Genomic DNA, 12,574 nt, shown 5'->3' with positions numbered 1-12,574 from the left:
CCCTAACTTGCTTTTGGTCATGGTGTTTCATCACAGCATAGAAACCCTCATGGAGTCACTGAACTTGCAGGCATGTATCTGCTTTCACCAGCCACTTCCCTCGGGACACAGGTCAAGCCTTCAGCCCAGTTCTTGGCATACACCAAGTGTCCAATATATTGTGCCCAGATCCCAAATGGTACCAGGTCCCTTCTTTGAAATTCTACTGGGACAGCATCATATACCTCTAGGAACATCTCCTCTCTTTGCTAAAGTGGTCAGACATGGACATGTATTTACAACAAAATACAATATTCTTCCCCGTCCCCCAAATCACCTCAGGTTTGGTTATTTGTTTGCTTGTTTGTTTGTTTATCTGAAGGGGCCTAAGACAATATTGTTACACAAAATATCTGTCTGCCTGTCTGTTTATTGCCTGCCTATCTACCTACCTACCTACCTACCTACCTACCTACCTACCTACCTACCTACCTACCTACCTACCTATTGCGGTGCTTGAAATGGTACTTTGGGCTCCGAGCCTGTTACACAAGTGTTCTATCACTGAGCTGCACCTCTAGCTTGAAATTGATGTTTCTGAAGCAGGCAGATAAGTTAACATAGTTCAAAAAGCACAGATTAAATTGCAGGTGAATGATAGTGCTGCCTTTTTTTTTCAGTTCCTTCTATTGGAAAGCCATATCTTCGTCACCTGTGATGCTATGGTGAGGGCCATGCAGAGTCCTGGCCTGGCCCATGGTCCAGATGGGGTAGAAGTAGGTGATGAGCTGGAAGGCACTATTTTACTCCCAGGGAACACATGCAATGACATGTTTAGGAGACTTTTTTTTTTTTTGGTTTTTTGAGACAGGGTTTCTCTGTGTAGTTTTGGTGCCTGTCCTGGATCTTGCTCTGTAGACCAGGCTGGCCTCAAACTCACAAAGATCCACCTGCCTCTGCCTCCCAAGTGCTGGGATTAAAGGCGTGTGCCACCACCGCCTGGCTTGGGAGACATTCTTGGTTATCACATCTGGGGAGTAAGTATCTGATATCTGGGGTGTGTGTGTGTGTGTGTGTGTGTGTGTGTGTGTGTGTGTGTAGTGTATGTTTGCTAGCGTCCTATGTATGAGAGCTCATCCTCACTATAGTTACCCTACCACACATCAGTTAGCTGAAAACTGCTCTGACCTAAGTGGTCAAGAGTCCTGGTCCAGGAGGGGACATCTGTCCAGGCCTGAGAGATAGGCGTGACCTCTCCTTGCTTCTGTCCATACGAAGAGCATTTTGAGATGAGGATCTAGGGAGAGTAAAGCCCCTTGAGGCGGAGGGGACCAAGGGAAGAGCAGAGTAAAGGCTAGCTTGTGGGCAGGCGGATGGAGTGGACAGGATTCTGTGGGGGTTGGATAAGTTACTCCAGCAACTCAGCCCTTTGAGAGTTTAGACATTGTTGATAGTTCTAAATCCTTTCCTTTGATTTTGTTTCCCACAGAATTATGGCCTTGAAACCGATAATATGAAGAACTTGGTTCTGAAACTTCGAGCGTCTTCCCACAATTTGCAGAATTACATAAGCAGCCGGCGGAAGAGCCCGGCTTACGATGGGGGCACGTCCCGCAAGCCCCCTAACGAGTTCCTGACTTCCGTGGTGGAGCTCATAGGCTCCGCCAAGGCCTTGCTGGCTTGGCTGGACCGGTAAGCTGGGATGCGAGGCTTCCTGGGGCACAAGGCGGGCCTGAGAGGCTCAGAAGCCTCAAGGCTGCCTCCGGAAGGGAAACCATTGTTCCCTAGGTCCCCTCTCCCCGGAATTCAGGGGTCAGAGGTAGATCTTAGGGTTCCTTTGGAAGTGACTCTGAAGGTCAGCAGCAGGAATGAAGGAACCCAAGTTCAGAGGGAGTGAAACTGTGCTAAAGGTTGTTTTACTGAGATTAAACATTAGCCCCGGAGTATGGTTGGCATGAAGCAGTTAGTGGACTTGGGTTGGCTCATTTGGGTTGTATTTTTTGTCTTTTTTTTTTTTCCTATCCAGATTCTTGATTTTTTTTTTAAAGCAATACAGTATTTTTATTAATTCTTTGAAGCTTTCAGACAGTGTATCTTGTTTGTATTCAGCCCCCATCCTTTCCTCCAGCTTCTCCTGGATCTGCCCTCTCCTCCATACCCCTCACTTTATATCCACTTTATATATTTAGCTATAGGTGCTGTGTTGGGGGCAGGTGCCCCTGGTCAGTTGATGTCTGCATTTTGACCAGTCATGGTTTTCTGTGATGATCTCTGTCTACTGTGAAAGAAGCTTATGTGATGAGGGTCGAGAGATACACATATCTGGGGGTTTAAGGATGAGTATTTCGAATGCAGTTGGACATTTTATTGGCTTAGGAACTGCAGTAGTGGGTTCTCCTTTGGATTCCATGGCTTCACCAGCCACAGGTAGTTGGCTACATTTACAGTGCCAGGCATGAAATCATCCTTACACACAATTAGACAGCTGTTAGTTACCTCCAGGATCCTTCAGAATATTTTACCATGGTGGTGATTATTGTGGTTCATAGGTGATATAACCGGATAGTACTGTTGATTGCTTTTCTCTCTTGGAGATGTGTATGGCCCCTTCTGATACATGAGCTGGTTCTCAGGGTCAGTTTCTATACAAAGTGTTCAGAAGAAATAGCACAGTGAAAGGTAACTTAAGCCAGCCTGCAGTGTAGCCACGTGTGCCGGCGTCTAAGGTGGGACTCTCAGGGGTTTCCTTCTCCTTTCCCTCATTAAAGAGAGGTCTTGTTCCTTCCCAGGGCTCCGTTCACAGGGATCACGGATTTCTCCGTGACGAAGAAGAAAATCATCCAGCTGTGCTTGGACCTGACCACAACAGTCCAGAAGGTCGGTACTACATCATCATTGATTTCTAGAACTTTCTCCTGCCTTTTTTCTTTTTTTTTCCCCAAGGGTTCATGTATGGGTACAAAGTGTCTGTCGTCCCCTTCCATCGGGATTTGGTGGAGATGAAAGGCTTCAAATTTTAAGAGATTTGAACAGATGGCTTCTGTGGAAAATGACCATCAGCCCCAGTCTCAGAAATGACCTCTTTTGTCTTATCATCACGAATGCCTCTGTATTTCTTCGAATATGTGAGGGTACTTTTCACTGTCATCTTTATTCTGGTTGCTTTGCTATGCCTGATGATTCTGACTTTTCGTTTGACCTCTGTTGTTGGGATTAAGGGTCAGGATGGGGCAGGTTGTGAGGCTGTAACAAATAACCCGAAACCTCAGCAATTTATTCCTTCGATATTTCTAGTGAACGAATCACACTGGGAGATGTGCTTTGGTTCTTCTTACTGCAAACACTCAATAGTCCACTTTGATTGTCCCATTGCAGAGACAAAGAGCTTTGGTGGTTCCCATGTTCTGGTTTGGACCTGACATGTCAGTTTCCCCCATGGCTCTTCAGTCAGACCTAGATATTTTAGTAAGAACCAGCAGAGTTTTAGATCAGTTTTAGATAATTTGTCTAGCTTCTATAATATTACTAAGAGAGAGAGACAGAGAGACAGAGAGAGACAGAGAGAGAGACAGAGAGAGAGACAGACAGAGACAGAGAGAGAGACAGAGAGACAGTGCTGTCATGTTACTTGGCATATAGTAGATTCTTATAAATTATTTTTAATTGAATTTGTTATAGATACAAGGAAGGGATTTCCTTCTTCCTATCTATTTGGTTTTAAAGATTTTATTTTTTATTTTAATAGGGGTTTCTCTCTCTCCCCTGTGTATATGTGTATTTCTGTGTATGTGTGTGTCTGTGCACATGTGTGCAGATGCCCAGAGTCTAGAAGAGGGCATTGGACCCCTTGAAGTGGAGTTCCAGGTGGTTGTGAACCTCCCAGTTTGATACTGGGAATAGAACTTGGGTCCTCTGTAATATTGGCAAGTGCTCCTAACCAGTGAGCCATCCCTCAGTCTCTCCACTTGGTTTTTAAACTTTGTGGTTTGATGTGTGTTTCTTTGGATGATCTGATAAAAACAAAGATATCCTTCCCTTATTTCTGATCATGCAGTAACAGATGCAGGTGTGTGTGTGTGTGTGTGTGTGTGTGTGTGTGTGTGTGTGTGTGTGTGTGTGCGCGTGCGCGCGCGCATGTATTTTCCTCTGTAACACAGAGTGAAATGTGGCTTCGTTCCTGTCGTTTACTGGAGATCTAGTCCTCAGCAGCCTCTGAGTTTGAGGCATATGTGCTTTGGAACCTGGCATCTGACAGGTGCGCAGAGACACTCTATGGATCTGTGTTTTTTGCTCATTTTTATGATGCATAAGGTAATTTTGATGGAAAGAGTCTGATATCAGCTGTGATACAAGAGTGCCCTGGTATCTGAGACCAGTCATTAATGATGGACCGTGTTTCCCCTCAAGGGTTCTTTTCCTTCCCTGCTTCCCTCCCTCCCCTTACTATTCTGATTCCTTGTTTGATTTATGACAGAGTTTACTTACAATCCATCATATCAAAGTGTAAGAGCCAAACAATGAAATTAGCTGGCGGGCCACTCACAGGCACACCTGCGTTATCCTGTGACGGGTCCTAGTTGGTGAGCCTGACTTGGGCTGCCGCTGTGGAGCATCGGGGAGTGGAGGGGAAGGGAGGAGGCAGGGGGCAGATGCGATGGTGTTTGTTTTTACAGGATGAGTAGGCTTTGTCTGAGCAGGTTAATGTTGGCTTTGCAGGCACTGGGACAAGTTCCTTCAATAAATATTTCCTTGGCATCTGTGGTGGCCACTGTTCTAGGCACCGGGTGCCAGAGTGGATAAACAGATGGGATGTCTGTGACTCAATGAACTTAGTGTCTGGGGCAAAGAGAAGCAAGAAACGGGGTCAGTAAGCAAAGTTACATTTGTATGAAGTTACATAAAGTCAGCAAGCTGAAGTGTCAGGGGTGCGGGATGGAGAGGCAAGATGGCTGGCATCTGCGGCTGCAGTAAGCCTTGCTGAGAGGATGACATCGGCATAACTGATCTGTGAAGTTGTGCTTTGTAGCTAGAGTTTTCCTGCCTTGCCCACAGTCAGGACAAATCTCTGTCACCCGCCAGTCCCTTAGCCGCTCAGACCCAACCAAGTAAACACAGAGACTTATTATTGCTTACAAACTGTATGGCCGTGACAGGCTTCTTGCTAACTGTTCTTATAGCTTAAATTAACCCATTTCCATATATCTATACCTTGTCACATGGCTCGTGGCTTACCGGCATCTTCACATGCTGCTTGTCCTGGCAGTGACTCCTTTTGCCTTCCTGTTCTTTCTTTTCTCCTCTCTGTTAGTCCCGCCTATACTTCCTGCCTAGCCACTGGCCAATCAGTGTTTTATTTATTGACCAGTCAGAGCAATTTGACATACAGACCATCCCACAATAGTGCTTACCTGCCAGGGTGGGCCTTTTGCAGGACCCCCGTTTGGAGCTTTTTTTTTTGTAGGTAGAGAGCTATTGATCACTATGCACTGATGATTGGGAAAATGTAGTCCCCTTCCAGCTGGGAGGTCCAGGTCCAGCGTGGCTGTGCCTTCTACGGAGTGCCTCTCTGTACCTGTTCCTGCCCGCTGGGGCCTCATGGCACGTGGCACGTGATGAAGGGTGCTTCTTCAAAGTGCATTTCACTGGGGAGATAGGCAGCTGTCACTCAAGAGGCTGATGGATTTCATCTTTTGTCAGGAGAGATTGAACCTCGCACTCGAGGGTCAGGAGAGGCACGTGCTTGTTAGTGTGAGCGTGGACCATTTGCTTCTGTTTCCCTGTGGCACTCACTGGGGGAGTTAGTCTGATGTCTACGAGTGTAGTCTTCATAGGTTCAAATTCCATCTCTACCACAGATTAGCCCTGGGCCCTGGACAAGTCATTTCAGAGTCATGAGGTTTTACTGTGTTATCTGTGAAATGAGGACACTGATGTTTGCCTTATCAGATGGCCTCATGGGATTCCTGTAAGTTCCCTCCTCCGTCCCACTTTTGAGTAAGAAGAAAGGCATTATAAAAATGAGATGTGGAATGGCAGAAGTGAGGATTCATGCCTTTCATTCCAGCACTTGGGAGGCAGAGGCAGGCAGATTTTTGTGAATTAGAGCCAGCTTGATCTACAGTGTGAGTTTCAGTGCAGCCAGGACTACTTTTTTTTTGATGTGAGGAAAAATGATGCTTAAAAAATTTTAAATGAGCATATGTACATATGTATATACACATGTATACAGATATAGTCAGATATCCATAAACCTGTATGTGAATATAGCGGGTAATTTGAGAGCGAAGTTGTTTTGCTGGTAGGGGAAGAGGTGGACAGAGGGGGTAGTGGAGTAAGCGAAGGAAGGGAGAGAAAGAGAGATGTTTCACTTACAAAAGTCATCTGTATGACCACACACATGTAAAAATTAGATATAATAAATAATATGAACGAATGTGGGTTTCTTGTATATTTGTGTGTGGTGCTGGGACTAGAGCGCAGGGCGTCTTCATGTACACGAGGCAAGTGCTCCCTCACATAGCCAAGTCCAAGCACTGACCAGAATATGAGGCTCTGTTTTAGAAATGGCGTCGGCCTCCAGGGCTGTCTTGAAGGTGATGTGTGCTACAACGTAGGAAGCGAGGCGCTGCCTCAGAGACTACGCTCAAGCGGGATGTGAAGACCTCGCTTTGGGGTATTTTTGGGAAATATTGTTTCCCAGAATCAGACTTGATAATTTAAGGAGAACTAGGGAAATATATAGGCTGCCCTCATTTTCTGGAACTTAAATTTTTAATTTGAATATGTTTTCATAACTTTGATTGAGTCTGGTCTTTGACAGTTCATTCATGTGTATGTGTAAGTGAATGAATATGTATATATACCTAAGAATATGTTTATATACATGAATGTATGTGTATATATGCACAAGAATATGTATATATACATGAATATGAATATATACATGTGAATGAATATACATACCCACATACACACACACACTTTTTAAGGAAGAAGACTAAAGACATAAATATACATGGGATGTTACTTTCTGAACTTTCGGAAAGATAGGTCCTTGGTTCTTGACCATAATTTGTTTTTTATAGTAATTGAAAACACCATTTCTTTTTGGTGAGTGTCATTAGTATATCTGTGCACTCCCAGGGCGTGTCTGCTGCAGCCTACACCGAGCCCAAGGACCAGTCCTCTTGCCTGGTGTTGAGAGTGTAAAATGAGATGAAGGACACAGGCAGAAGGGGATTGGGAGCCGCATAGCCAATTGGACAAACACGTCTAATGACTTGGAGACTTGGCCGGGCGGTGGTGGCGCATGCCTTTAATCCCAGCACTCGGGAGGCAGGGGCAGGCGGATCTCTGTGAGTTCAAGGCCAGCCTAGACTACAGAGTGAGTTCCAGGGAAGGCGCAAAGCTGCACACAGAAACCCTGTCTCGAAAAACAAAAACAAAACAAAACAAAAAAAAGACTTGGAGACTTGAAAGTGTAACGGTACAAGAAGGAAGAGGCAGTGGTAGGAACCAGAGCAATGCAGCAGTATTTGAGCCCCGGGGAGCAGGACTGAGCAAAGGGAGACACTGTTACTGAGTGGGAATTGCGGGTCAGGTGTGTCCTCATGGTTGATCCCTGTGGTCACGTGGAGTTCCCAGCAGTTTCCTGAGATCCCAGCAGTTTCCTGAGATGCCTCCTGGCCGGTTTATTTTACTGAGCAGCGGGAAAGAGAGACAGAGAGGTTTAGCAGGCTGCACAGGGCAGCTCCGTTCCCGAGGAGGAGGTAGAATGAGGACAGAAGGCAGAGGGACCCATCCGGGAACAAGCTGCTGGCTGCCCTGGGAGGCCCTGACCGCTGATCCAGGTGACCAGGGGCTGTCATGAAGCTGAGCTTCAGAGTGTGACTCATGAGGGGGGTGACTTATTCAGGAAGGGTCTCTTCCTTCCCCTCGCTACCTCGTCAGATGATGTGAAGTCATGCCTGCAGCTGTTTCCTTTCGGGGCGGGGAGGAATGGGTGTGGGAAGCCACCATGCCCTAGGTGGAGGGTAATGAGGGAGTGTTCACACACTGGCTTGAACAGTACCCGTTGGTCAGTCTTCGTGACAGGAAGCCCCATTTAGATGGGTGGATTCTGAAGAACCAAGTATCAGGAACCAATGGGCCACACCTCAGCCTTGACTCGCGTGCCCTGGTGTGGGAGGAGTGGCATTTATAACTAGCAGTCTGAGAAAGGTGGTCTCCAGCCTTCCTTGCAGACAGTCACCCACCACGCCACAGGCGGGAAGACATGGCAGAGAGACCCTGGCTGTGGCAGTGGGAGTATGAGATGGTGGACTAGGATAGGTCAGTCAGTATCTCAGGAACCAAGAGTAGGTTCAGTCTCCCAGGAAGCCTGGAGACCGCCTTTCTTAGATGGGTAGTTATCTTGCCAGCCCAAGGCCATGCGAACGAACAGTTTTCAGAGTTGCTCTTTATGTAGCAACTCTCCGTGGTAACAGTCCATGACCTGTTAGGGAAATCGATGGCTTAGTTTCTATGCATGAAGTACAGGCACACAAATACACCTCCAAGCGGCAGTTACTCATGGTTTACAAAGTTGCTCATGTAGCTTAGGTTTGTATCAGAGTCACGCTTGTGGAAAAATGTATTTCTAAGTTTCTTAAAATTTTTCCCCCAGGTTGCTTTTTTTCATGAGAGTCAGCATCAATTTTGGGAGCAGTAACATAGCTTTTATTGATTCTCTTATTTTTATCTGGTAGAGAAAAATTTTAAAGTTTTAAGACGATAAGGAAATCTTGATTCTGAAATCATACAGGATGAAAACTAGTTGAGAAAAATGACCTAAACATGACATTTCAACCTAAATGAAAATCGTTACCTGGTAAATTCAGCTCTGATTGTTATTTTTTTCTGCACACCTGAAACTTTTTTTTTTTTAACTAAAGAATATTCATTTATTTATAATTATTGCTAAGTAAACTTCTCTTTTGAACAGGAACATAAAACCACAGTAGGGCTCTGCACAAGTGGACTCGCTAAACAGTTGGTTTGTATACACGTCAAAATAAGTTAGGGTGGAATCCGGCCAGGGTTTCTGAGTCACTCTTTGCAGAAGGCTGGGAGGGTGAGGCCGGAGCCTTGCCAGGACCGCCCCCAGCTCCAACTGCGCACTGTGGTGTACCTTCCTCTCTGCTTTGCCCAGGCACAGGCGTGGGGAGGGGGCTTTTTGAGCATGGTACCCCTCGGAGGGTTGTGCCAATGGCGGACTGGGAGGCAATGAGAGACTCCACCCAGGCCAGACTTCTCCCTTCTGTTTCCAAGACCAAGGCCACTGCGTTGGCAGGAGAGGAGGAGGTACAGGGTGCTTTTTGGTACCAGGGGAGAAAGTCATTGTGGGAAGAGGTAGTTTGCAGGGGTGACGCCTTCTGCTCAGCAGGAGAAATGTCTTGTACAGTGACACCTATTCACTGCCACCTGGGGGTCATCATGATGGGCACCTGGGAGGCCGGGAGCCTTGGGAAACCACACTTGGGCCATTGTGTTCACCCCCCCCCCCCCCCCCCCCCGTTCTGAACAATCACCCTGAGGCCTGGCTTGGTGTCTCGCTTGGGGACACAGACTTGGGGGCAGCTGCACTTCAAATCAGCACCTCCCGCCCCAGCTGGTCCCCCTCTCGGTTTCTCAGCCAAAGCTGGTGGCTTCATTCGTGCTTTGTAGGGTTGCTCTGCCTGCTCCTACCCTAGGGAGCCTTGGGGTTTCCGGGCAGGGGGTTGGGTGCTCTGGAGTTTCTGAATGTGCTAGTCACTGCCTGGAGGATACAGGGAACAGGTGAGGAGGGCAGCTGGCCCCATGGAGTCAGAGCCTTGACGGCCTGGATGGCAGAGCCACTGGCTGGAGAGGGCCAGGTCGGCTCTCTGCCTCCTCTTCCCTCCCGCCTTAGCCTTCTGAGGCTCCCAGCTAATGGAGCCCACAATGCCTGGCTGCTGTAGGGAAGCAGGAGTGCAGAGCACACAAGAAAGCTTCGGCTTGCCTCTCTATCGCTCCAGTGAAGATGATAGACGAGAGAGTTGGAAAGGAAAACATAAATTACCTTCAAAACATCCTCACTTACTCAAAACACATTCCCCCCGCCCCGCCTATGGTCTTCAATTTCCTTTTAAATATGTTGCTCTTCCCTGGGAGCCTGCTGAGTCTCAGCTCACCCACTCCTCACAACACCTGCCTGCTCATAAAAACAAAAAACAAAAACAAATAAAACCCCAAACATTCTTAGTCCCCCTCTTTACACCTGAAACTTTTATCAGCATTAATTTCAAGATTGGCTCAGGGCGGACTTGTGCTCAGTGGTACAAAATAAATTAAAGAAATGAGGTTGGTCTCTGAGCTGAGAGACGACTCAGCTGTGAAGAGCACCTGTTGGATCCCAGCACCCTCTTGGTTCACAAGCATCCACCACTCCAGTTCCAGGGGATTTAGCGCCCTCTTCTGGTCTTCAAGGGCACAAAACACGCGCATGGTGCACAGACATAGATGTGGGCAAAACACTCCCATGTGTGATAAAATGAATAAATCTATGAACAAAGAAGAAACTGCCCCCTCTGATTTCTTCTCACTCACCTTGTGGTCTGGGTTGCGGATGGTTCTAGAAGGCAACCTGTGGAGGTCTCAGGCGGTCAGCTTCACTTCGGTGGCTTCTGGAGAAGGAGGACAATGGTGATGCCTGTAATCGGCTAACCCCGCTGGCACAGTGCTCCAGCCTTTTGTTCTTTAGCTGAGAAAATAATGCTTTGCATTCCAGCCCTTTATTTAATGTCATCAATAGCATACCTCAAGACCACTTTTTTGGCAGTGTGTTAATGAATGTTTTGTTAAACTTTCTTCATCTTCTGAGGGCTGAAGTATGTGATTTAATCTCACTGGCGCTTAAAATAAACTTTTGTGGCTGAGTTTACCCAAGGCCTTATTTTAAGAAAGCTACTCTTATAGACAGGACTTGAGCTAAGGGCTGCTGGCTTGTTGGCCCACAGCTCACTGTGCCACTGTGCCTGGGGTCACACCGGGAACCGTAGACAGGATTCTTGACTTTGTCATTATAGACTGGCCTGTAAATAGAGTTCAATTCTGTCATTTGTTTGGTAACAGGGACTAGAACTCAGGGCCTTGCTGTGTGCATGCTAGGCAAGGACTCCTCCCCTGAGCTCTAGGCTCCCAGTTCGTAGGTTTTTGTTTTTTTTTTTTTAAATAGGCTTTCAAAACCTATGAAAATGAGTCACATGGGTTAGAAGAGACCAGAGCCATAGGAGAAATGTCAGCTCCATTTCCACTCTGTCCCCACATCCGTATCCATATCTGCCAGGACAGGCTGATGGCAGTGGTGGTGGGATGATATGTCAGGGACCTTGTGATTTCTAGAAAGATCTAAGCCGATTTTTTTTTCTTTTAAAAAGGGTTTGTTTATTTTTAATTTGATGTTTAAATTTCTCTCACGATTTCATACTCAAATCTGTTTTTACATGCATTTTCATCCCTCCCTCTGCCCCCTCCAGTCCCTCCCATGTCTTGCCTACTTTGTCTCAAATTAATGAGGTGGTTGTCATTACACACACACACACACACACACACACACACACACACACACATCCATACATCCATCCCACTGATCCCCTTTAGTATTGCACGTATGTACATGTTTTTAGGGGCGGCCACTGGGCTTGGCTCATCCCCGGAGGAAACAGGTCCTCCCTCCACCGCCCACCACCTGTGGCTCTTCTCCTAGGGCAGTGTGCCTACCGTCTCTTCCATCGGTGCTGTCTTGTCAGTTGGTGTGGTCATACCGTGGGTCTTGTGTAGACAACCCTACTGTTAAGATTCATGGGTGCCGCTTCCCCGTCCCATCTAGAAGACAGTATTGGGCAGCAGGCATCCTGATCCGGTGGCTCTTAGAGTCTCTCTGCCCCCTCTTGGATCCCCCCCCCCCCCATCGCTAGGTGAAGGAGGCTGTGTTGCAGATACACGAGTTGGGGTTGAGTACCCCAGCTCCCTTATCGGCAATGTTATCACCAGCTGTGTTAAATCCTTTTTTAAAAAAGTTTTTCAGGGGGCTGAAGAGATGGCTCAGCGGTTAAGAGCACTAGCTGCTCTTCCAGAGGTCCTGAGTTCAATTCCCAGCAACCACATGGTGGCTCACAACCATCTGTAATGAGATCTGGTGCCCTCTTCTGGCCTGCAGACATACATGCAGACAGAACACTGTATACATAATAAATAAATAAATCTTTAAAAAAAAAAGTTTTTCATTCTTACGCTTGTTCTTCTTCTTCTCTTCTTTAGGATTGCGTCGTGGCAGAGATGGAGGATAAAGTTTTAAATGTGGTGAGTGTGTTTTCTAAAAGTTGCCCTGTAGTTAGTTCACTCTTCCAAAGGCAGTTGGAATCATATTAATTGCATGCCCTGGCTAATCGTGTCAGGAGGAACTTTGAAGTACCGGCTGTGGGGGGTTTGAGTCCGCTAATGCGCATGGAAGAGCAAAGGCTGTCTGAGGAGAGCACTGCTCATGAAAATTCCCGCACTTACTGGCTGGGCTGGGGTCTCCGCTTCCGGTTGAGCG

The 12,574-nt window shown here is 46.9% G+C and overlaps 1 protein-coding gene across 2 annotated transcripts in view; it reads left to right on the top strand.

Annotated features, from left to right (window-relative positions):
* Cnksr3 (CNKSR family member 3) overlaps positions 1-12,574 on the top strand; it is a 97,430-nt gene that overhangs the window by 61,950 nt on the left and 22,906 nt on the right. For both annotated transcript variants that reach the window (XM_076552836.1, XM_006978078.4), the window contains exons 3-5: positions 1,469-1,671; positions 2,769-2,856; positions 12,298-12,339. In XM_076552836.1, coding sequence (XP_076408951.1) covers positions 1,469-1,671; positions 2,769-2,856; positions 12,298-12,339 — 333 coding nt within the window. The remainder of the gene's footprint in view (positions 1-1,468; positions 1,672-2,768; positions 2,857-12,297; positions 12,340-12,574) is intronic.

This window comes from Peromyscus maniculatus, chromosome 16 (assembly GCF_049852395.1).
Source record: "Peromyscus maniculatus bairdii isolate BWxNUB_F1_BW_parent chromosome 16, HU_Pman_BW_mat_3.1, whole genome shotgun sequence".
NCBI classification, from domain to species: domain Eukaryota; kingdom Metazoa; phylum Chordata; class Mammalia; order Rodentia; family Cricetidae; genus Peromyscus; species Peromyscus maniculatus.
Note: the sequence above shows the minus strand (reverse complement) of the source record. Positions and strands in the feature narration are given on the sequence as shown.